This window comes from Cydia amplana, chromosome 5 (assembly GCF_948474715.1).
Source record: "Cydia amplana chromosome 5, ilCydAmpl1.1, whole genome shotgun sequence".
In the NCBI taxonomy this organism is placed as follows: Eukaryota; Metazoa; Arthropoda; class Insecta; order Lepidoptera; family Tortricidae; genus Cydia; species Cydia amplana.
The window spans coordinates 18,641,044-18,667,872 of NC_086073.1; the positions used below are offsets into that span (position 1 = coordinate 18,641,044).

Sequence of the window (26,829 nt, forward strand, 5' to 3'; positions counted from 1 at the left end):
TTATAATATGATGCGTTGTGACACCCATTCACTGCACAAACAACCATCTTTCGGGCGATTCTCAGAGATGACGTTCGGTGCCTGACTTCGGTGCCAATTATTTTTTTTTACTTATTTGATACGCGACTTTATTTCCTAAAATCTAGCCTTAATATAAAAAATATTGGTAGTGGAGGCCTCCATTAGAACCTTATAGTTTTTATGATATTTAAGATTTAAAAAACACCGAAATCATGTGCAGGCACTGAAGTCAATTTGCGTCACCGAATTCAAAAATGCTTACACATAAATCACACTTCAAATATATATCTAAATTATATTATAATTTATTCATATTTTTCATTCTTATTTGTTGATAAGCGATGTAGCGAGGTTATTGATATCGTAAGCTTAAATAAGTTTAATAAATAGTACCTTTGTTTACTCAAGATTTTAAAATAACCAAGTTACGGCTTATGAAACAACATCTCTAGAAGTTATCCCACAGACCCACACTAATTGACTATCCTCATATCATACAATAGGGCAATGTATGGTCCTGAAACGAGTTTCAGACATGTCGACCACAAATGCGCACATAAGTGCCATGAAGGAGAAAATTTTTGCTTCATATAATCCGACGGCACACTCATCAAAAATAAACTTATATTATCTACACCTGATCAATAGAAACTTTTGAGTGGTGTTCAATGCTCAAAGATATTTAATGCACTTATAAAACAATGTAAACAATACGGAAAACAAGTATTTTTGCTAGACTTATAAATAGTATTTTTGAATGACAGAGTTTTAAAGCGTGAACTCCCTCAATTTCAAACTATTTGAAGTGTAAACAATACGGAAAACAAGTATTTTTACTAGACTTATAAATAGTATTTTTGAATCACAGAGTTTTAAAGCGTGAACTCCCTCAATTTAAAACTATTTGAAGTGGTTGACTAATGCCTAAAGATCTAGTCACCTGTTAATTATGTTCTCCTGCACCCTCAAACACTTCTATGTTCAATTTGTGTTCATGACCATGCTTTAGAAATATTGAGCAGTACGCTCAGTGCCTTTGGAGCGATCTCGACATCAGAAGGCCACTTTATTTTCAATCCCTTGTTCTGTGGGTGCATCTTGCATAGTATATACATACACAAGTTATTTAAAAAGAAGTGGGATCGAATTGACTGCATTTATTTAATATGGCTGACACGTTTAAAGGTATCGAGGTGTAGGGCGTCAAGTGATACAGAGGACAAATTCACATAATTTACTCCATTGGATTGAAGAGAATATCAAGACAACAGCGGAAAGAGAAAAAGAAAAATCGGGTCTACAATTTTCAACATACGTCTGGTGAAAAAAAAACTACTCATTGTAAACTAGTGATTTTGTGTACCTATACTATGACTTAATTTACGTACAAGCATAGTTTTACGTTTATACAACGTATCTTGTACTTTTTAGGTGTGCTAAGTTAGAAAATAAAGTACAAGAAACTAGTTTACAAAGCAGGGTTTGAATTCGGTGATCACTTTCTTGATATCGGTGGTCAAAAATTCCACCGAAACCAAGGAAATCAACACCAGTGATATCAAAATTGATCGCTTTTTAGCAATTACAGAATTAGCATGAATGATACAGAGATGATGTACTAATGATGAATTCACGTACTTTTAAGGATTTCTTAATCACTTGCATAACGATAAATGCACTAAAACTGTGGGAGAAAATTGCACCACCGATCTCAAAAAAACATAGGACCAAACCCACCGAATGACAGAGAAACTTTAAAAAAATCACCTTAGTATACTGTGACTGCACCTGTACTTTATTCAACGGTTAAGGCACAACTAAAGCATACTATGTTTGAGCCACTCAGTTCCTGGTCTACAAGTTTGTAAGAGTACAGACATGGTTTACAAATTGCACCGAAATCAGTCACTAGCCCGGGACACATCGCAAATTTGGTTTTATTCAATGTGTCAAGCAAACACATTATTTTGATATAAAGAATATGATCAGTTAACTAATACCTTATGCGTGAATACCGATAATAACTCCTATCTAATGCCCCATCTTGAGTAATATTTTTTTGTTTCAAACAATCTGGGTGCGGGACACGCCCACCGAACATCATTTTTCGCATTTGAATTTTTTTTCGTGTATTATATAAATAATAAATAAATAGTTTGATAGTGTTCCAGACAGAATATATGCTGGAGATTATGCCTGAACTAATTCAGATTTATTGAACAGTAAATTCAATGTTTTTTTGCCCCGGACACGTAAAAATGGCCCTCCTGAGAAATGCCCTTTCCTATGTTTTTGATTTTTAAACGGGAGGTGTACACAAACCAATTTGACCTTGAGAACTGCCAGGGCGGTTCGAATACGGTGACACGAGTGCGACGTGACATCGCACATGAAATGATTGAAATGGCTTCACATGGTATGTACGAATACGAACACTCCATCTGTGCCTTATAAATCTATGAGTACGAGTATATAGATGGTCAAGCTGATCTTGTCAGTAGAAAAAGAGGCGGCAAATTTGAAAAATGTAGGCGCGAAGGGATATCGTCCCATAGAAAATTTGAATTTCGCGCCTTATTTTACTGACAAGATTTGCTTGACCATCTATACTTAGTAAGTATACTTTGCTAGCCTTGGAGGATATAATCAAACGGAGACGCCATGTCTGTAATTTTCTGTACAAAACAGTCTGCCGATTTTTGCGGGGGAGGGGAACGTCAAATGTATGCGTAACGTAAAAATAGCCATGTCAGATAAACGTCAGTCCATACATTGTGTATGACCGTTGGCCGCCTATTGTCGACAGAGGGGAAAGCCTGTTAATGGCTACTCCGTTTAGTTGTATCCTCCAAGTTGCTAGCACACGCCAAGCTCACGCAGTGAAACTGTCATTTATACGTCACAATTTCATTGAAGTTTGACGAAGGACTTTAAAGGGGCTAGAGTCTGGCTAATGAAAGTTGAGCCTGAGTAAACGCGGGAATTTCAATAAAAACCGCACCTGGCAATAAAATTACTATGAAATTAATTAAACGACAGCTTGAAACTGACAGCTTATATGATAGGAAAAAAAGTTCCCATATAAAAAGTTTTAAATATACAGTATGTATCAGAACGAAAGGCCAAGAAAGAGACCCATTAATATTTAAGTCATACTGAGCAACTTTTACTATGGGACCAACCCCGAAAACGCGGAAAAAAAATTGGATGTTTCATACATTTTGCTGGTCTGATGTTGAAATTTCCTATGGGAGAGTCACTTTTTTTTTCGCGATTACGGGGTTGGTCCCATAGTAAAAGTTGCTCAGTATGACTTAAACATTAATGGGTCTCTTTCTTGGCCTTTCGTTCTGATACATACTGTATCCTCAGGCTCAACTTTCATTAGCCAGACTCTAATGAGTAATGACATCATCACCAATAACAGATTGTTAGAGCAGAATCGGCCTCGATCACTTTTTACGCAAATTCTATAAAGTAAGGACGGTAAGCACGAAGAATGTGATACATTGACCCGCCAATGTCCTATCTCCGTTCCATCGCACGTGCGTAATTAATAAAGTTGTTCAAGCAGACCTTGTCAGTAAAAAAGGCGGCAAATTTGAAAAATTTAGGCGCGAAGGGATATCACCCCATAGAAAATTTGAATTTTGCGCCTTTTTCTACAGACAAGATTTGCTTGACCATCTATAATTGTATTGCTGCTGAATACTGCAACAGCTGTATTGCTTGTGCTGACACAGCTGGGACAGCTGGGCTGGCGCGCGCGTCCGATAGAGATAGGACCAGCGGGGCAATGTACGAAATTCTTTGTGCTCAGCGTCCTTACTTTAATCTGTTTTTCCAATCCGATCCGCAATGAAGCGAAATTTCACAAAACCATGTCAAAACACGCATGTTGACATATCGGCCATACAAATAAATCGATTGACCGCGCTCCGCTTGATCCGTTTCCGCCGAACAATAAACCACGGTGACCCATGCGATACTAATCCTATTAATTCGGACGGAATTTGGCTTCTCTGTGTGGTTTCCTATAAATGATTGTTATTAAAATAGCCTTACGGGAAACGGTCGAAGAGATAGTTCAGAACATAGTTCAGAGCAGCTAAGCAACCGTAGTTCTTAATTCTCTGACATAAGAGCTATGGGACATGGGACATACAATGGGGGCAACGAATTAAATGATCGATCAAATGCCGCAATGTATCGTAAATCGCACGCGATTATTTGTAGAGGCCATTAGAGCGGCTATCAAGCCGTTCCTCATACAACCAATCAACGGAATAGAACGACAATTTAACTCATGTTCATACGAGGCTCCATTATAGATCTTCTTTAATCCCTTTGGTGATGATGAAACTGATGAAATAGAGATATGAGAAATATACTTGGTCAAGCAGATCTTGTTATTAGAAAAAGGCGGCAAATTTGAAAAATGTAGGCGCCAAGGGTTATCGTCCCATAGAAAATGTTATTTTCGCGCCTTTTTTTACTGACAAGATTTGCTTGACCAGCTATAAAAGAAAGTTTCAAATTCAAAAGCGTCAAAATTGCCCTAGCTCTTACGAGGGTAGAACGCGATTCCATTAATTCCGTTATTTCCTTCCATTTTACCAAGCGAAATTAAACTGTAACGTTGTTATTTTATTTACTATATATATTGATAATAATACCTACTTATTCCCCTTGTATAAAATTCTTGGTTTAATATTGTGAATTTAGCAACGTTGTGTATTTTTAATTTTAATGTATTTTTCCTGGAAATATTATGGAGAAACAGAGATTAAATTTTATGCGATATTAAGCCGTATCCAGACGAGCTGGGCAAATCGACCGATTTGATTAGGAAAATAATTGGCGCCAATCTCATCTAGCGTCCACACGTACACAATTTAATCACCAATTTGCATTCCATAGATACTAACTTCGAAATTTGGCATTTTTGTGTCCGCACCTGCTGATTTGATCGGGGAATCAAATTGGCGTTTGCGTCCGCACGGCCTGATTCGATCGGACAATTTCATCTGATTGGCGAAAAATTGTCTCGTCTGGACTCAACTTTACATTCCTGTTTATTAGTATGGCAACATAATTATGCCGTCAGTTGTCATATTTGTGGAATGGAATGGAATGTGACAGTTTGCGACTGGTAGTGTCACTAGTATAATGTACATAGAAGCTGCATTAAAAATAGAAAATTAGTGTTATTATTCGTATTAAATCAGGAAAAAAGTATGTCACTCAGATCCCATCTCTGCTAGCGTCCGATGCTCACACAGAGTCCCTCCAACCATGTTGAACGTGCATAAATTATGGCTCGTGTCATGCCTATGTATTATTGCAATCGTAATTTTATATTTCCAGACAGAAATAGCCCGTTTAGAAGACAGTTATCGTCGTCTGGGTATGTAATGAATGTCCTATTTGAATGTAAAGTATCAAGTTCGCTCTAAATAACCGTTTTCATTGTGTTTTCGCAGATTACAAGATATCGCAGTCGCACGTAGATTCGCGTCAGTTTTTTCCGAAAACTGTGCCGAATGACGGTGAAGACTTGGTGGTTATATACAATAGGGTGCCGAAGACTGGTTCGACGAGTTTCGTGGGTGTAGCTTATGATTTGTGCAAGAAGAATCATTTCAAAGTGTTGCATATAAACATAACAGCCAATATGCATGTGATGTCTTTGAATAACCAGTACAAGTTTGCGCAGAACGTCACGAGGTGGCAGGAGGTGAAGCCAGCTCTGTACCATGGGCACATGGCGTTTCTCAACTTTGAGAGGTCAGTGCTGCCTTGTTATTTTTTTTTTTTTTTTTGACACATACCTTTACTCATTATCATAATAAAATAAATAAATATTAAGGACATCCTTACACTAAGTCCCACAGTAAGCTCAAGAGGGATTGTATTGTTGGTACCTAAATACTTAAATACATAAAACCACTGACAATCCAACCTCTAGACTGAGCTTAGGCCAATTCTTTCATGAAACCGATGCTGCCAAAAATACGGGGGTGCGGGGGGACTAGGTGAGCAAATCCCGTGCCGTGATTGGTCCGTTCAAAGACACGGACCAATCACGGCACGGGATTGACTCGAAGATGGAGTAACGCTACCATATGTGTGGCAGAGGGGGTAGCGCGACTGTGCAATGTCTAGAGGTTGGATTCTCTGTGCATAAAACAAACACCCATAACTCAGGAACCTGTGTTCATCATGTAAATAAATGCCCTTACCGGGATTCGAACCCAGAACCATTGGCTTCTTGCTTGGCAGGGTCACTGCACACTAGGCCAGACCGGTTATCAAAATCATGTCTTTATTTATATTATAAATAAATACTATGCTATGATAGGACTGACTATTATGTGTGTGACAAACAATAATTTTATTAAGTATTAGTATTAATATCTGGGAGACCGAGCTTTGCTCGGAAAACATATAAAATCTCAAAAATTAGCGTTTTCCCAGAGATAAGACCTAGCTAGATCGATTTTTCGCCCCCGAAAACCCCCATATATCAAATTTCATCGAAATCGTTAGAGCCGTTTCCGAGATCCCCGAAATATATATATATATATATATTTATTTATTTATATACATATATATATATATATATATATATAATTTCTGGTGTCACTAAACAGAATAGGCTCAAAACAGTAATATGCTTCTATTGGTATCTTATTATTCCCTATTTTGGTCTATGTAAGATCATATATATAATGTTCTTACAATAAATCAATCATATCAAGCTACTCATTTGTATACAAATGAAATGACCTATAAAGTCTAGTGTGATTATGATAACGAAATCGGGCCAGTTAAATATAACTTATTAAGTCAAATTTTCATTATATTAGTAATGTACTCGTACAGTGATTATCACTGATAAGAGCATTAATGAACCAACAATTTTGCTAATTTAAGGGGTCATCCATTAATTACGTCACACCAATTTCTAGGTTTTTTGACCTCTCCCCCCCTCCTTGTCACACTTGGTCACATTTGGCAAACCCCTCCCATAGTGTGACGTCACATTTTTTCTACGAAATCGCCAAATCGAATTAAGTAAGTACCTAAGTATTATTAATATTTTATCAAAATATTTTTGACGATATAAATATTAGTAATTTTATAACCCAAAACTGCTTAGGAAAGAAAATTAAATGAATAAAAACGATTATCGTTTTAAAAACTTGTTATTTAAATGTACAGCGAATAAAATAATTTAAATAAATTTTCGGTTACTGATTAAGTTAAAGTGACGTCACAAAGTTTGTGTCTCCCCCTCCCCCATATCACAATATGTCACATTTTCTTGACCCCCTCCCTCCCCCTAAACGTGTGATGTAATTAATGGATGACCCCTTACCCAGTAGTTGCCAATAGGGATGTTGACATGAATCGCGAATATATAATATGTTATGTTTTTACCATAGCAGGGAATATTAGAACGCGGAAAATCATATTTTGCAAGTGTAAATATGCGTAATAAATTAATTAAAAATAATCAAAAGTATTTAAAATAATGCCCAGTATCACGTGACTGCAAACGCCAATCGGAGCGCGTGACGTAATCACAGTGGAATCAAGTGTCTACAGATTATCGTACCGAAACGCGATCTTGGTGCGGTGCAGCGCACGAATCGATAGTGTGTAAGGTGGTGCGTTAAGGACGCAGCTATAAGTTAGAGCGAGAAAGAAGGTCACTGTCCGATGCGGTAGTGTGTTAAGGCTTTTAAAAAAATTGTCAATTGCCATATAAAGAATTTAAAAAAAATACTGACAGCAGTTTGTTTAAAACGCCGTTACGTCATCAAGGTCACGTGACAGTTTGGAGCGTTTAGGCGCGAAATTTAAACACGAAACTTATTATACATGTTTTTTTATTCAAAATTAATGAATATATTTTTTTAATATTTTTTTCTGTAATTATTACGTGTCTATCTACAAAATGAAACCAGTTCCAAAAAATTGTCAACATCCCTATTGTATTGTCTACTGAATTCAGCAATAGCTGACTACTATTTAAAATACTAATTCATAAAAAATTCAATTCACACATTGTGCTATGTATTCTTCAGTACAGTCGCCATCAGATATATCGGAGTGGCCGAGGTGCTCAAAAACATCTAAACGTGCAGTCTAATGCTTTGACAATAAAAGCGTGTTCAGATATTTGTGAGCGCCTTGGCCGCTCCGGTATATCTGATGGCGACTGTACGATGTGCAGAAAAAGGAAACATGACTGATCAAGAAGAAACTGGAAACACAATACATTTGTATGTGCCCTGCCCATAAACTAACATCTTGGGTATATATTAAGCTTAGAATAAATTGAAAAGTGGAAAAATTACTGTCTTGGGTGAGACTTGAACTCACGGCCTCTGGATCAATACTCCAACGCTCTGCCAACTGAGCCACCAAGACCTCATCCATAGCCAGCGAATCTTTCCACCATATGGGTCTAGGGGACCCTAGCGACATCTATTGATAGGTAGCATCGTTCGCAGACGTTTCCGCTTGTTAAAAATTAAAATAGGTATATATTGTAAGGGGTCATCCATTAATTACGTCACACGTTTAGGGGTGGGAGGGGGTCAAGAAAATGTGACATATTGTGACATGGGGGAGGGGGGACTCACAAACATTGTGATGTCACTTTAACTTCATCAGTAACCGAAAATAAATTTATGTTTTTTTATTCGCTGTACAGTTAAATAATGAGATTTTGGATGTAACTTTCGTTGTGTTATAAAATTACTAATATTTATATATCAAAAATATTTTTTTATTAAAAAAATTATGCCGAGTTAATATTGTCGATTTCGTTGAAAACAAAATTGCCTAAAATGTGACGTCACACCAGGGGGGGAGGGGTTTGCAAAATGTGACCAAGTGTGACAAGGAGGGGGGGGGGGGGGTAAAAAAACCTAGAAATTCGTGTGACGTAATTAATGGATGATCCCTAAGTAATTTTTATTGTTTCCATTTACAGATTAGGAACCTCATCAAAGCCAGTGTACATAAATCTAATAAGACGGCCTCTGGACAGACTGGTCTCCTACTACTACTTCCTGCGGAACGGGGACAACTTTAGACCGCATCTGGTTAGGAAGAAACATGGAGATAAGATGGTTAGTATTTAATTTATCTCAACTGAAGAAAAAAAATCGAAAAATAAAACAACGGGTTGCACTCAGGGAGTGCCGGCAGAAGTGAAAACTCAATGACTAGTGCAAAATGCACTATGTATAATTGAGGTTAACGCCATCTAGCGTTAGCGTTAATTACTTGAAAACCCTAAGCACATCACTGATAGTACTCGAGTTATATTAATACCAGTTAGAGCGAAACTCACTAGAGGGCATTTAAATCTATAAAGAAAAACTCAATGACATTACATGTAACAGTTTTTCGACCTGTACGGTTACCATCAGTTTGTCACTGACATAAACGCCGTCGAGAACGTAATTTACTTTCTATACATCTCGCTCGCACTCGCATATTAGTGCAAACGGAATGTATAGAAAGTAAATTACGTTCTCGACGGCGTTTATGTCAGTGACAAGTTGATGGTAACCGTACAGGTCACGTGTCCGTCTTACGGTCACGTGACCGTCTTACGCTGTCTCGAGTTGAACATTTTTTCCCCACCTCAAAAAGTGCACAGCGCCGCTAAAGAAGTTTTCACTTCAAAAAGCCTGGGAGACTGAGCTTATATATACAGTGATTTTGAATTACCGAATAAAATCACTTAAAAATAATCTAAATGGATTATTAAATTTATCCTAGCATATATTATAGTTTTTGTACTAGTATCGGTTAAACTGTTTCAATATTTTTTCGTCCCTTTTAAGGCAGTTTACTAAAACACTAATCGACTTAATAATGATTTATTAAATCACACTATATTTATTTTTTATTTTTTTATATTGTTTTTATTAGTATTTAACTCTAACAAAATTTTGGTGGTAACTACTGGGAATAAAAATTCCCACTAGTTACCACCAAACCGAGTTGGTGGTAACTACTGGGAATTATTTTTCCCAGTAGTTACCAGTGGTAAAAGGTGGGAAAAAAAATCCCAGTAGTTACCACTGGTAAGAACTTGGTGGTAACTAGTGGGAATAACCCTATAAATTTTAACTGTTGCCTGCAACTTTGCATCACCCAGCCGGGTTCAAAATAAGACGTAGTTGAGTGCATTTACCAATATTTGTTTTTGATAAAGTATCAATATTGTTTTATTTACAGACGTTCGATGAGTGCGTGGAGCGCGGCCAGCCGGATTGCGACCCTAATAATATGTGGCTGCAGGTGCCATTTTTCTGTGGCCACGCCGCGCAGTGCTGGTGGGTTTTGATTAGCTTATATTTGTGTGTGGATCTATGAGATAACTATATCTATCTATAAAAACAGAGAAAAATACCGTACTTAACAACTATAAGAGGCTGCATTTTTTCTCAAATTTCATTTGAGAGAATAAATGTCATAGGCAAATACTGACAGATTTTTAACTTTATTTCAATTTTGTGGAATTTCTGACGCCATTATGCCCGTTAGAGAGAGTGTTAACAGATCGTTTAGAGGGTACCAAAGGTTATGTGGCCTATTAATTCTCCCTAATTTAAAAGTTTAAATTGACAGATCAATTCTCGCTTTTCGTACAATCATAATAAATTCTTGTTCTCTTCCTACAGGAAACCAGGCAACCGCTGGGCTCTGGAGCAAGCGAAACACAACCTAATGAACCACTACCTCCTAGTAGGGGTCACCGAAGAAATGCTCGATTTCATAACAGTTCTGGAAGTCACCCTACCTCGCCTCTTCAAGGGCGCAACCGAACACTACCTTAACAGCAACAAATCACACCTACGACAAACCAGTTCAAAAATAGAACCGACTAAAAAAACCATAGACACGATACAAAAGTCTACGGTCTGGAAAATGGAGAACGAACTCTATGAATTCGCGATAGAACATTTCAAATTTGCGAAAAGAAAAATACTGCTGCGTGAAACGAATAGCGTCGACCAGGTTTTTTTCTACGAGAAAATACGGCCGAAATGAAGCTCTAATAGTAAGGTGTTATAGTTCAATTTCTCTTGTGGTCTTCTGAAGTTCTGACATATTTATATTTGCCGGTGGCGGCGGCGTTTTTAAGACTGTTGCAGTGAAGATAGTATGAGGTGGTGATGCTTCGGGAGTTATACGGCCGCAAAGGTAATTTTGTAATGCTTTAATTAGTACCACGTTTATAAGATAATCAATATAATCTGTTGTATACGAGAGCGAATGATACGACCGGCTTGCTTCAGAACTGGTTTATTACTAACTGACATACTTGCATACATGACACTCCTCCCACGCTTATTCTGGGAACCTGATAACAAATAAATAATCACTAGGTAAACACCATGGACAACTTATACTTACAAACTAAATCTTATAATTAACGACCTTATCTCTAGGGCGCAAGTTAATGCGACGAGCGCCAGACTCACACATTGCCGCGTTATCATTATCAATAACAACAGCTGATGGCACGGAGTCTGTAGTCTCCGTACGAGCGGTAGCAACGGTGTTTGCGTGTGAGTGTCGCGCTTCAGTCATCCCCTCCGCGTTTACATTTTGCTCGAGGCCTGACTGCGGCGTCGCAGACGACGAACCTGCGATCAGCTGTTTGTCCCCTCCCGACATAATAGAATCGGCAATGGCGCCATCTTCGCATTCAAAAAAATCGTCATTTACATTATGTCGTTCGCTTGCACTTGAAGAGTTTGGCATTACCGATTCCACTTCTGTGGAATTTGGCTCAGCAATACTTAACCGAGGTGGTTCTGAGTTTATAATATTTGGTGACGACAAATCGGAACAATCGTAATCAGTACTGATCGGTGCATAATAACGTCTTAATTGATCAACATGGCGTTTACATATGCCGAGACTGTTCACAAACACTGTATACATTCTATTACCTAACTTATTAACAATCCTACCTAATAGCCAAGTAGGTCTTTGGGATATGTAACAACGAACCCAGACATCATCTCCAGCCTCAAACAATCTACACCTATCTGTACCAACATCCAAAATTGATATATTAAGTTTTTGTTTTGGTAAAATTAAATGCAAACGTGTACGCAAATCTCGACCAAACATCAATTTAGCAGGTGAGTCACCGGCCGCGCAGTGCGGCGTAGTACGGTATTCAAATAAGTACCTTGCTAGTTGCCTATTTATTTCCATGATCGCTGAATTGGAATTCTTTTGTAGTATGCATTTTAACATCCTTTTACACAATTTTACATATATTTCGGCTTGCCCGTTGCTACAAGGGTGATAGATAGGTGAAGTTAGATGTTTTATTCCATTAGACTGACAGAACTTTTTAAATTCCTCGTTACTAATCTTTGGATCGTTATCCGATATAATTAATAACGGATACCCAAAAACGTAGAATAACATGGCTAACTTACGAACTAGTGTCTTTGTGGATAAATCATTCATATATATGCATTCTACCCACTTACTATAACTATCTACTACAATAAGAAATACTTTCTGATCATATTGAGCGTAATCGATGTGTATGCGTTCCCACGGGCCGGATGCGCGGGGCCAGGGCCGGAACTCTGCGCGCGCGGGCGCGGCGCGCAGTGCGCTGCACGTACTACATGCGAGAACCGTGCGTTCGATTTCCGAATCGATACCCGGGAACCAAAACTTACTCCGTGCTAAATTTTTAGTTTTTACTACGCCAAAATGACCCTTATGTAACTCCCTAATCAATTGTTCTCGATATATTTGTGGGATAACAATCCTATGTCCGCGTAAAACACAACCGTCCTCCACGTCCAAATCATTTTTACAATTATAATATGGTAAAATATTTTTACACTTTATCTTACGTGGCCACCCGAAACGAATGTATTTAGATACCATCTGCAGTACCTTATCTTTCAATGTAGCCTCCTTTATATCATCGAACAAAACAGGCAGTGTACTATCTGTAATAAAATTAAGATATGATCCGCCCCTGCAAATATCCGGTTCGTTATCTGTGTCAATGGGTGACCTTGAAAAGTAGTCCGCTATGGCATTCTTTTCACTCGTTATATATTGTATTTTATAGTTGTATGCGGACAGGAAAATAGCATATCGCTGTAACCGCGAAGCGGCCATAATAGGAATCCCATTTTTTTTTCCAAATATGGCTAACAAGGGTTGATGGTCGGTCCTAAGAACGAAAGGTATGTCGCGACCATATAGGTATTGGTGGAAATGCTTTACACCGAACACTATAGCCGCGGCTTCTTTATTGATCTGGCTATAGTTTTTTTCACTCGCCGATAATGACCTCGAGGCAAATGCGAGCGGTCTCTCATGACCCTCGGTGCCTTGCGCCAGCCAAGCGCCAAGGCCCCCGGGGCCCGCGTCAACTGTGAGCACCAGACGTGCCGCGGGATCAAAATGAGTCAGCACCCTATCAGAAGCTAATTCTCGCTTTATTGTATTAAAAGCATTATCGTGCCTATCATTCCATACCCAGGGAACGTCTTTACGAAGCAGCTCGTGCAATGGACTCAGTGTGGACGCGGCGCTAGGAATAAAATTACGATAGTAATTTATAGCTCCCAGGAATTTTTGTACATCCATTACATTTTTAGGTGTAGGTGCCCCTAAAATTGCTTCTGTCTTTTTTGGACACGTTCTAATGCCGTGCCTGTCGATGACGTAACCTAGGTATGTTACACTTGGACGGAAAAATTCGCATTTCTCTTTTTTTAACCGTAGGCCAGCGTCCCGTAGTCTATGAAGTACCTCACGCAATCTAGACATGTGTTGTTCCCTAGTGCTGCCTGTGACACATACATCATCAATCCAACAAGACACGCCTTCGATACCGGCTAGCAACGTCTCCATCGTCCTTTGGAAAATGGCCGGCGCATTGGCCAAACCGTAGACGAGGCGGGTGTATTTAAATAGCCCCCGTGACGTATTTATGGTAGTAAGCTCCTGGGATTCATCCTCGATAGGAAACTGGTTGTATGCGTCACTGAGATCAATCTTGGTATAAGATTGGCCTCCTCCTATTTTCGCAAAAACTTCCTCAATTCGCGGCATTGGGTACCTATCCACATGCATGTCTTTATTCAAGGTTACCGAATAGTCTCCTGCAATACGCACTTTACCGTTAGGTTTTAAAACGGGAACTATAGGCGTAGCATAGTTTGAAAAATTTACCGGTACCAAAATACCTAACTTGACTAACCGCTCAATTTCTTCTTCTACCTTACTTTTTATAGCAAAAGGTACGGTTCGGGCTTTAAAAAACTTCGGTTCGGTATTTTCCTTAAGACTTAACTTTATTTTAAATTTATTGAATGTGCCTAAACCATCCTCCCATAATTCGGCATACTCATTAATCAAACATTTCACATCAGTTTCATCATTATGCACCGACAGCATATTCGTTTGTATTGGACGCAATTCAAATCCAAATTTGAACATAAAATCACGACCTAAAAGCGGTGGCCCTCCGTTCTCAACAACGTAGATGTTAATCTTATTTATAATACCTTGATAATTAATATCAACTGTAAAATAACCCAAAGGCGTGATTTTGTGTCCATTATACACACATAACTTTATATATGTTTTTATTAGAGGTTGTTTAGGAAATTTAGCCATATACATTTGTTTTGAAATAACCGAAAGTCCAGAACCGGAATCGAGTTCCATACTAACTTCTTTATTATTTATGTTGACACGCAAAATAATAGGAGCATAATTTTCATACCTTAGGTTAAAGAGCTCACATTCCTTACAGTCTTGACAGGTAGTATCCGAATCTTGTCCTTGAGTTTCCACACAATTAACCCGAACTTTACACACTTTCTTTAAATGCCCTTTTTCACCACACTTCTGGCAACGCAAACTTTTATAGCGACACTTATCACTATTATGATTTTTCATTCCACATACGAAACAACGAGGAACATCGCTATCGCGCTGATATCTCGAACTGGAGCCCTGGGTCGCGCGGCCGGGCGCGCGGCGGTCGGACCTGTCGCTCGACCTCCCGTTGCTGCCTACCCGAAACACCGGCTCCTGCTTCACTATCACATCAGCGCCAGATGTATCCACCTTTTTTGCCTCTCGTGCACACGCAGCCTTCTCCGCAATTTCCAGTGCCTTCGCGAAGGTCAAACTTTTATAGTCTTGCTCAAATAACTTGTCCCTTTCATGGCCCATGCCCAACCCGAGAACGAAACGGTCCAGCAGAACCATCTCCAAGGCGGAACCGAATTCGCAGTAGCATGCGAGACCCCTTAATCGCGCCGCCCAGTCACCTAGGGTTTCACCAGGACTCCTTGTAGCACCGTAGAATTTTGCCTTCTCGACGAACGAGCACTGCTTGGGTTTAAAATGCTTATCGAGTACATCCACCAGTTCTTTGTACGTTTTCTTTTCAATGTCATCTGGGTATACGAGGTTACGTAACAGCCGGTACGACTCATCCGAAAAATATGTTAACAGCACTGCACTTTTATTGCTATCCTCGATGGAATTCAAAAGCAGGAATTTTGTTAACTTTCCCTTAAAAATCAACCAATCGCCAGTTTTGTGGTCAAAAACCGATAATTTGCCTAAAAACGACATATTTTTATTTTTTTTTAACTCGCGGGTAATTTCACAACTCGTCAGCCAATGTTGTATACGAGAGCGAATGATACGACCGGCTTGCTTCAGAACTGGTTTATTACTAACTGACATACTTGCATACATGACATAATCATACTTATGTAGAAATCTCTATCCACTTGAATTAAGTATATATGTACTTAATTATAGTCTTGAGTTAATCTCTCCTAGGAATACCATACTTTAGTTGGCTTTACATTGCTACGGACATATCCGGGTTGACAGACTATAGTTCTATATCTATGTTTCGTCTATTTTTGTACTATCAAAATATATGTGCATGCACATTTGATTAAAGATAGAAAATTTGTATATAATTTAACATTCCATACGATTGGAGAAAAGACAAGATGTAAAAGATGGTAAATTTTGCTTCAAGAGCTAATTGGTACAGTCAGCAAAAGTAGCCGGGTCAGGCGTTCAAAATGAACTACACACGCTCTGATACTTAAGATAAAGAATGTGTTTAGAATATTTTAAAAACGTGGCCCGTTTAGTTATTTCTGCTGCTGACTGTATAAGTTTTGTTTGGTTAACATAAAAAGTAACCGATTGTTTTATTAGTTCGCATGCTAATAACTGGAAATTATAGTTTTTATTGTCTCGATTTAGTCTTACTTAATTCTGCAATTTATTGTAAAAAACTAGTTACATTGGAGGCTACGCTTGGATTACAAACCAGTCATTAGGAGCACAGCATACCTAGTTATTTCTACTCAGAATCACAAGAAAAAAAATGTGTCCCAAAGAAAATGTCAGTTGTAAAATCTTCGCTGGTGTCAGGTGTTGTAAAGGTGGTGATATAATAAGTGGACTGTAGTTTGAACGCTAGTTTACTTCCAAATTACAAAGAATACAAAAAGTGGCAAAGTGGATTGGTCACACATTTTCACCTACATTTTGTATGGACCCAATGTATGAAAAACTGGGGAGACTTTTTTTCTTTGTCTCATTCAATAGTACTCGTGATTCTGAGTCGAAATAACCCAAAAGTTGATGGATTTTCGAAAAAAGCAAAATGGTATCATTTTTTCTGAAAACCCCCATAGGTGGTAAGGGGCACACACTACACATACCAGGGATGTTGCGGATGCCGATTTTTTGACATCCGCGGACGCGGATGCGGATGCGGATTTTTAAAGGCTGACATCCGCGGATGCGGATGCGGATGTCAAGATAGTACCATAAAAAACGTCAAATATTACATGTTAGTAATTTTTATTTCAAAAAACCGGCCAAGTGCGAGTCGGACTCGCGTTCAAGGGTTCCGTACATTAAGTCCCACTCACGCTTGACTGCTCATTTCTAATAGGTTTTTTTGGTTAATGACTAAATTACCTAGCAGTCTAGCACTTACGCCGATGCTAAGACGTTCCTGTATACATAGCGACCTGTTCCACATCCGCATCCGCATTAAATCCGCGTCGATTTTATGCGGATGCGGATGTTGAAAATAATGCGGAAGTTCCGCGGTTGCGGATGCGGATGCGGATATTCGCAACATCCCTGACACATACTTACATCATGTATCAGAAGCGAAATAATACCTATATTTAATTGGCACTGGAGCTACAGATGTAGTGCATAATTGTTTTCCATCGTATCTTCTCGGAATCGTTCGTATTTATCATGCTAGTTCAGTCATTGTCAGTACTTTTTGTACCGAGAATGACCGAAACAGCAAGACACGTTCGTAGGTTTCCGTGAAAATACGATGGAAAATAATTTTTCACCACACCAACCGGTAAAGGCTCTCTTGATTGTTCAAAAACTGATAGCAAAGTTGCATTTTATTCACATGTGAGGCAAAGTAATCAAATGCAAATTTGGAGTTGTTTTGTTATGTTTGGTGCTAGAATTGACTTTTAAATGATAAATATTTCATAACATTAATTTGGATTACATTTGATTTGAATTTGTTTGATATCTTACAGTTCATATTTCCTTCGGGTTGGTGTGGTGAAAAATTTTGTGTTTCATTCGGGGGCAAATTTTGTTTAACCCTCGCAACGCTCAAGATTCCATTTTTCGAACCACTCGCTACGCTCGTGTCTCAATTTTGGAATCTTTCGTTTGCTCGTCTATCAATATTAGCACGAGCGGTTAAACAACAACTTTGCCCCCTTGTAAAACAAATAACTAATACACTACACGTGTATTTTGGCTTTCCTATTCTTAATAAGCTGTAGGAAAATGCTCACCTACCTGAAAACTGGGCAAGCTAGTGGAAATAGAGGATTGGTTATTAACAAACACATCCCTCGCTACGCGTCCTCGCACATCTCTGATGGAAACGCAGCCTTAGGTGTTAGTTTTGGGATTGAATTTTATTTGTCATTCGCGCAATATCTAATCCGTGTGACTCAAGTTAATCGCTATGACCCCGTCATCGCATTCGCCCCAATTTAACACATATTCTGCCTCGTGCATAGTTTTACTATAATTTAAGCGGCTTGTGATATTTTATCCATCCAACGATTTGTTGACTCAGTTTATAATGAATTATTTTCTCGTTGTAATTTTGATATTATCGATATTTTAAATTGTTATTTTTATATGTAGTTACTTAAGTTAACTCTCATTAACTATGGACTAATTATGTTTGTATGTTATCTGTATCATATTATTAACATATCCATCATGAGGTCAATGTAGCTACCGCTAGTAGACGGAATAGTCCCTATGACGGAATTAGCCACATTGATCTTATTGTTTTTTATTGCAAACTTGGGAAGTTGGGACGCAGTGTCTATTATCAATGTTACTATCATCTGAGAGAAGTAAATTATGTCAAATGAGTTTGTATGAAGAATATTAAGTCTCCATACAAAAACATGAAAAATATGCAGGCTAAGGACATTGTTTTTGTAGATCTGTCACATCATAACCACACAATTCAGTGCTAGGGACTACTATGCTAGATTTACTACTATAAATACCCACTAGTATATACTGATTATATACCTTTCTTGTTCCAAAACTACAAGAATACCGCTATTTTAAATTACCAAATAAATTATAATTAATTAAGGGTAGGTAATTCCATTTTTGGTACAAGCTTTGATCGCTGACTGTACTTTTCTTTCCACGGGCAACGAATGCTCATTGAGACAATTCTAAAAACCCTAAACACAACTAGGTTGCGTTGTTTTATCACAGAGTTCCTATCGCTACCTGTCTCCATCATCAGATCAGCTCGATGGTACCATAAAATTGCGTTGTCACCCGACTTACATATTATTATTATGTATGCAAATTTTCAGTCCTTATTGTACCTTATGTATTGCATTCGAGATAACTGAAATCTCTAAAAAAAAAAAAAAGCAACAACGTTTGCACTCCGGCAGTGCCGATAGAAGTGAAAACTCACCTCACTATGTTACCGACGACCGGTAACACGATACATACGTTTAGCGGAGGTATTCTATTTATTTATTATTATCATTCTCAAATAAGATCACACTTTTTCATTGACATGTTTATTTACATACTGCCATGACAACGTCAAATTATTTGAACATAGGTAAAGAGTCTTGAAAAGGAGTCCGCAACATAAATGTCAAATAACATTGAGTTTTTCTTTATTGATTTAAATGCCATTTAAATTATGAGTGGCCATCTTACGGGGCTTACGGTCACGTGATCGCCTTACGCCCCTTACGGTCACGTGATCGCCTTACGCTGTCTCAATTTTATCATTTTTTTCCCCACCTCAAAAAGTGCTCAGCGCCGCTAAAGAAGTTTTCACTTGAAAAATCGAGCATTTAATAAGGGCTCATTTAGACGGTGCGAGAACTCGCATGCGAGTTTCATTACATTGTGTTATTTGATCGGTCGGCTGAATTGATGTAACCTCAATGGTCCGGGTATCTAAAGCCGCATGCGAGTTCGCGCTGCGTCTAAATGAGCCCTAAAAACGTGGTATTTCGGTAACAACAAACACAACCTGTTTGTCAAGGTCCCAAGAGCTAAAAATACATACCCTCTTTTAAGAAACTTTTGAGGTTTTTAGGATAAACATTGCCTCTGTAATCTAACAATTATTGGCCATATTTCTTCATCAACCGGCCTTGTCAAACTGTAAATTCAGTTTACCGCTGTCAACCATGCCTTAAAGACCTAATAAAAACTAAAAAGTCTTAACTCCCGTACAGTCTCCCTCGAGATAAGATCTTTTGACATTAACAGCTAAACCTTACCCTACTTTATAGAACAAATACGCTTTACTATTCCAGAATTTTCAATACGGCCCACAACGGTTGTTATAGTAGATTCGACCTTGTGTTTACGAGAGTAGAGTCGTTAATGCATCGTGTAGTAGTTGAAATCGATATTCGGTCGAAGTAAGTTATTATTTTGTCTTAATATTTAATTAGCTTGTAGTTGGTACACCGGCTTCGAGATACTTTTATGTTTTATTTAATTAAGGGCCACTTGCACCATCTCACTAACCCAGGGTTTACCGGTTAAACCGTTAACTCAGTGTCAAATTGTACTGGTAACCATGGTAACTCCAGATTTAACCGGTTAACCCCGGGTTAGTGGAATGGTGCAAGTGGCGCTAAGTGGCATTAGTAAAAATATAGGCATTCAAGGCCTTTGTCGAAAGGTCTATTTTTTTAATCAATTTTGTGACGCTTCTATGTGGCGTTAGCGTTTGCGTCCACACCACCTGATTTGATCGGACAATTTAATCAGATTGGCGAAAAATTATTCCTGTTTGGACAGGCCTTAATATTGACGTGGTAGATGTGACAGTCTACATTAGTTGCCTTTATCCCGGTTGACCCTAATTTGTTTTAAATTTATTTCATTACTTTTATTATCTAGAATCTAGTTATATGTTTATAAGTTCAATATTTAATAGAATAATGTATACTCATACTCAATTGCAATTAAGGAATGAAAAGGCGAAATAGTTGTAGAAAATTGTGCAAAGTTTAATTTGGTTGGACGTTGGACTATTGTAACTATGCATTTATGATTTCGACTTACAATTATTAGCCGTAGCTATACGATGAAGGCAAAAACAGACGGACTGCAATTCGCCTGCAAATTGTTGTTTGACTGTATGTCTGTCTGTTTTATCATTACCACAGAACATTATTAAAGAGGTTAGAATGGCTATCGCGCGCAGTTAGTATCGGAACCGGTGTCGCCGCTCGTTCCTCTCCACATTTACTAACACTCGCGCAACGGTAGTAAAAACTTGTGTGCGTGGTGAATGGATACGCCTCCTTTAGACAGATTTGATGTCTGGCTTCTTAATCTGAAGGTTATTGTGGCGCAAAAAGGCATGTTTACTTCCTTTCCGGTCAGGGCGGGCGAGTAGCATGCGAGCGTTTGCTCAAAACCGGCGGCGACACGTACCCTGCTCGCATCGCCATTCTAACTTGTTCTGTGTGTGTTTGTATACATCATAAATATCATAATACAGGTCGATAAAAGACTTCGTGACTAAATATATCGTTTGTACAGTCCCCATCAGATATATATAGGAGCGGCTAAGGCGCTCACAAATATCTGAGCACGCTTCTATTGTCAAGGCCTTAGAGTGCTTGTTCAGATATTGTGAACACCTTGGCCGCTCCGATATATCTGAAAGCTACTGTACATATGCTTTAATACTAAGAAACTGTTCTTCCATATATCTAAGTAATTATGATAGAAACTTTTGTAAATATAGTATTCAATTAAGCACTCTATTAGCATGAATCTAAGGTTGAAAATGAAACAGCAAAGTTCTTTTCATTGTTTTTTTTTATATAACTGTGTTACACCGATTATTTTTTACTTATACTTTACTTATAAAGTAAGTCTCAAAATGTTAGTTGTTTAATATCGATAAGAAAAGACAAATAGTAAAATGTACTTATCATATAATAAGCAATATATTATTATATATGTATTTAGTGTTATTAGACGCAATGACATAATCATATATTTTTTATTGTTTTTTAATTTGGTAAATAATAGTTTTAACTTATTTCTTTCGTCAATTGATGATGATTAATTTCAATAATTGAAATTCAAATTTGATGTAACATGTACCTAATGTCTAAAATATATAACATTTTATGTATTTACAGTTAAGTATAATCAAAAACATGGTATAGTTTAACCATAATATGGATTTATCGATTTCTCATGACGTGTTTTGTTTCATGTATTTTATTATACTTCCTAAATCAATGAAATTAAACCTTATAGAAATAGACATAGAGTTAAAATGAATTTAGCAAATTATTTATTGTTTTAGTTTCGTAGTTATTTTGTATATCTGGAATCTCCGCACATAGTTGTTCACGCAAGTTATTATCAATAAAATGATATTTAGTTGGACGCCATTTTTCATTTGGTCCTTCGAACCGGATTTTTACACTACGTTAATTCGGTGTCTCCCAGTAATATTTGCAGTGTGAATATGAAGTTGTAGTTACATATTAAGTATTTCACCGTTTTAGATAAAAATAGTGTGCCAGCCATTTGCGGTTTTCAAATTTCATTGTCAGTCTTAAGTATTATCCTACTGTCCTCACATTTCATTTTTCTCATTAATTTCATTCTCCTTTACTTTTATATTAATATAAGAATAGAGTAAAAAAAAATGTATTCAAGAAACGCTTAAACTAAACTTAGTAAAACATGAGACATACAGAACCAATTGTCAAGGTACAGACGCCATCGCGCGTAAGGATCTCGATGCTGGTCTTCCGTAAATTTACAAGATATTTTACAAGATAAAATTCTCTCAATTATTAATTTTCAGATTAAAACGCGACACATGTCACGCCATGCTGACGCCATGACTCATTTTCCGACAACCCAAACCAGTTTTTAAGTAATGTACCTAAACCCCAGAAACTTCGGGTAATTACATCAAACTTTCACTAGCCGCTTATTTACCGGTATCACACTTTAATAGTTTCTTAGGACTACTTAAACTTGTCAACTATTCATGACGTCTGAATTAAAGATGGCGGCCCCGATCTGAAAAATGTTGCCCCTAATTTTCTTGGCAAATACATTAGTCACTTCACTTGCAGCCTTGCATTTTATACGATAATTACCCACGCACTAGCTTCATTCTTGACGATTTCTCAATTATTCAATCGATTTCCCGTCCTGCTCTTACATTTACATGTAGCTAGATGTAAGTGGGACGGGTATAGGTTCACGTGTAGCGCGAAGCGAAACTTTGAAACGCTCGGGTAGTCGCGACTCAGCATTCAGAGAGAGCGGTCGCACGCGATGCCGGCTCCGTCCGCGTTAAGAAAAGCTCTCACGCGCTCCAAACTTGAAAATAAATATCACATCAAAGGCAAACTGAAGATGAGATAAAATAATTATACGGATGTTATTTATTATTTTCTGGCAAGGTCGGGTTTAATCGATAAACGTTTAATTGTAACGTGATTGCCCGCGCTGTCGCGTTTTCTATATATTTTATTCTAAGTGCCAATTAAAATAGTTTTGGTGGACAGTGTTTCGAGTGAGAGATTGTTTATATATCTGTTTCTTCATGGAATATGGGCATCTGCTTAGATACTGGTAAGTTACAAACTTTAAAACACATATTATTCTTAAATGTGTAGGTACATGGTACAGCTTACCGCTTAGTATTACCTTACAACATGTAGGTAGGCATATAAATTTGTACATATAGAATATCGACAGGATAGAGGCTTATACTGACGTATGCGTTCTTACGAACAGTATAAATACGATATACTTACATTAAAATTTAATCGTATTAAAATATTCATGAGTCCCAGTTTGGGCGCCAATGTAAAATATAATCGGTTGCCAACTTTTGCGAACTTTGCAAATTTATTACGCGTAAAATAGGCGCCACTCGTCGAGTTGCAGAAACCTGCCCGTGCTACAATACAATACGAGAGGGTACCTAAGGTTTTGAGTGTTAGTTCAGTCAATCGTTTATTTGCAGATAAAACATAGTACAATGCATGCAAATACATTTATTATATAAAACATTACACCACCGGTAATGTCGTTCAAAATATTGTTACAATTGTAGTGAGAGAGACGTACCTGATTCGACTCAATACGACGTAATTATCATTATCAAGTATTGCAAGTAATTATATACTATTGTTTCGTATATTTATACATGTATATGCCTTTGCACCTAATGCATCGCATCGTATTTAGTTATGTTTCTAGGGTTAGCTACTTCTTTTAAGTCTCGCCGTCATGTACAATTTATCTTAGTTTGACTATCATTTCATAATGTATCTCTCAGTTACTTAAAGGTTAGCTGGAAGAGATCCCTGAACGTGATAAGTTCGCCTTTGTACACATTTATTTGTTATGTACTTGTTTTGTGCAATAAAGTGTTTACTACTACTACTATATACTTTTCTCGTTGATTGTCATTTAAAGTGTCATTCAATAGAACTTGCTAACTATGCAAACAAAAGTTACTAGTAAATTGACATTCAGTGTCAATTTCAGTATGGCGGTTTGTTTACATAGTTAGCAAGTTCTATTGAATGACACTGTATACAAGTATTGCTCGTTTACCTAAAGGTATAAGATTTAGTGACTTTTGTTTACATAGTTAGCAAGTTCCATAGGATGACACTTTAGACTTTCCATATTTGAAACACAACGTTTAAACATGTAGGTAAATCATGTAATTTTACGTGTGTAACGTTCGTATTCTTAGACTCAATATTTACTTAGCTAAGGAGTTTGATTAATTCTAAGTCCACTTCTAATTTATTTGACATGATATTAATCAGACATAGTTTTCAATGTCAAGCAATTTATTTAATGCGTGTTTGTAAACGGTACCATAGAGAAAAAAATACATACCTAGAGTGCTCACTCCATACATCAGTTTTGTACCAAAAAGACTATTACATTCATATTGTCGACATCTAGCATCGAGTAGCGGAATTACTTATTAATTACTTGACAATACCCCGACCCAAAAGTCTAATGTTCAACAATTTTCCAGCTAATAATATAACCGGATTAGCCGGAACTCTATTTTCAACTCTTGCTTTAATTAGTTGTAAATTGTTGTTCAATACAATTTTCGTGAGTCGCAACACACTAGACGTCAAGTAGCGGTACTGATAACTCCGCTATTCGATGCTAGATGTCGACAACGAAAATAATAGTCTTTTTGGCACCAAATCTGATACTAAGTTTTTTAGCTATAGGCAAAATACAAAAATTATCAACGCCATTTTAGGTTTGACAGACGTTATTATGGATAACGATAACACCCTGAAATTTGACCACCGTTTTGGAACAGACGGACTGCAACCCGACTGCTACTTGTATGGTAACTGCACGGACATTACATTAGGTCGCAGTCGGCGTGCAGTTCCCATACAAATTGCAGTCGGGTTGCAGTCCGTCTGTATCGATTCTTAGCCCTGCTACGCAAACGCCTCCCAAATGTTCGAAACACAATTTTTCCGTGATTAATAAAGATATATATATATATACTTTTCTTGCATACTTTTCTTGGTCTAACTATATAAGAGTACCATTTCGTAACCGACTCTCGTGGGATGCTCCATTCGGGCACTTTTGACAAACTTTTTCGTTCCAGAACAAAACAATGAAGAGGTGGAGACAACCGGCGCTCACACGCGGCGCGAGAGCACATGGGCGGGGCGCGCCACCCCTCCCGCGGCCGCCTTTCCTATGCAGAACTCCAGCCACGTCAAGTTTGAGCCACCGTCCGTCCCTGTCATATTCATACTGGGTAAGTGGGACTGACAACCTGCGCTCACTACTACTGCTTATCACCTGCGCGGCGCGAGAGCACTTGGGTGCGGCGCGCCACCGTCCCGCAGCCGCCTTTCCTATAGGTACAAAATTCCAGCCACGTCAAGTTTGTCCCTGTCATATTCAAACTGGATGATTATAGTAGGATAGCACGAGAGTACCTAGGTCGCGGCCGCCTTTCCTATGCAAAACCACCGTCCGTCCCTGTCATATTTATACTGAGTAAGTGAGATAGCATATACAGCGAAAGCACCTGGCGCGCCACTTCCCCTGACGCGGCCTTCTCCATGCAGAACTCCAGCCACGTCACACATTCCTCAAAATCCGCACAGTGCGTGACCATTTAGGCTTCAATGTATGAGGATGAACAGTTGAACACCCTGCCGACATTGACGTATATCTCAGGACGGGCCTTACGGACACTAAAAATGGTACTAAATAGTAGTAGGTAGTCAGCGGTGTCACTCACGAATTCGGGCCAATCGTGCAGTCTAACGCAATTAGTTGCGACCAATCGCGCCCGTGATGCGAACTCATCAACCAATCGCGTTCTAGCGGTGTCACACCGTTGTACTGGCCTCATTCATTGCCCGTAAGGCCAGTCCTGAGATATATAGTGTCATTCAATAGAACTTGCTAACTATATAAACAAACCGCCATACTAAAATTGACACTGAATGTCAAATTACTAGTAACTTTTGTTTACATAGTTAGCAAGTTCTATTGAATGACACTTTACGTAAATGCCTGCCGACGGTGAGTACCAAGTTGTTTTAGTAATACGTGGCCGTACCACTCATGCAGTTTAACTGCTGTCTCACGAACTAGTTTTTTCTAATAGTCTAGTATACCTATCTCTTCACGCTAAATGCATTATGAAGAGTCCAATGATAGTTTTTGTCACGAAAATCATTTAAATGAATGAAAAGGGGGGTGAAGTACACTATGAAAGTTCACAAGGTACATAAGGGTTCGTGGTCAAGGTAAGGTACGTTGACCACGAACGCTGTAAAGGGTTCGAAACGTCGGGATGTAGAATAAATTAAATATACGCAATATAATACAATCCGTTTAAATAGTTTTATTTCATGAGTAATTATCGCGGTAGGTAACCGAAATAGTTATTTTCGATACAGTTTGTTACGCCCACTTAATATTGTGTTGTCCATCTTCTAGTTTAACTTTTCCCATGGTGCGACCATGCCATGCCATGCTTATGCAGTTTTAGTTTCGCACGTCGCCGCTGGCGCTAGCAGTTGCAGGCAAGCGTTGACGCATGGTATGGTCGCGTTCATAATTTCTCGTCTATTATAAATTTTT

At 38.1% G+C, this 26,829-nt stretch overlaps 2 protein-coding genes and 1 non-coding gene across 3 annotated transcripts in view; 2 read left to right on the forward strand and 1 right to left on the reverse strand.

The window, feature by feature from the left end:
• The first annotated feature begins 5,191 nt into the window (after window positions 1-5,191).
• Window positions 5,192-11,292, forward strand: LOC134648352 (heparin sulfate O-sulfotransferase). Its single transcript, XM_063502868.1, has 5 exons — window positions 5,192-5,428; window positions 5,505-5,808; window positions 9,029-9,167; window positions 10,288-10,385; window positions 10,734-11,292. Exons 1-5 carry the CDS (start codon window positions 5,317-5,319, stop codon window positions 11,101-11,103), a joined length of 1,023 nt encoding a protein of 340 aa, XP_063358938.1. The 5' UTR covers window positions 5,192-5,316; the 3' UTR covers window positions 11,104-11,292.
• On the reverse strand, window positions 8,388-8,460 carry Trnan-auu (transfer RNA asparagine (anticodon AUU)). Its single transcript has one exon. It is a non-coding gene; the product is annotated as a tRNA-Asn (tRNA).
• An 11,333-nt stretch (window positions 11,293-22,625) lies between the features above and the next one.
• LOC134648331 (adenylate kinase isoenzyme 5) overlaps window positions 22,626-26,829 on the forward strand; it is a 55,240-nt gene continuing 51,036 nt past the window's right edge. The window contains exons 1-2 of the mRNA XM_063502838.1: window positions 22,626-23,292; window positions 25,331-25,486. Coding sequence (XP_063358908.1) covers window positions 23,271-23,292; window positions 25,331-25,486 — 178 coding nt within the window. The 5' untranslated portion in view covers window positions 22,626-23,270. The remainder of the gene's footprint in view (window positions 23,293-25,330; window positions 25,487-26,829) is intronic.

Coding starts and splice junctions, on each gene's coding strand:
- LOC134648352 (XM_063502868.1), top strand. CDS start 5,317: ATGTTGAACGTGCATAAATTATGGCTCGTGTCATGCCTATGTATTATT. Junction 9,168..10,287: donor AGAAACATGGAGATAAGATG/GTTAGTATTTAA, acceptor TTTTATTTACAG/ACGTTCGATGAGTGCGTGGA. Junction 10,386..10,733: donor GGCCACGCCGCGCAGTGCTG/GTGGGTTTTGAT, acceptor CTCTTCCTACAG/GAAACCAGGCAACCGCTGGG.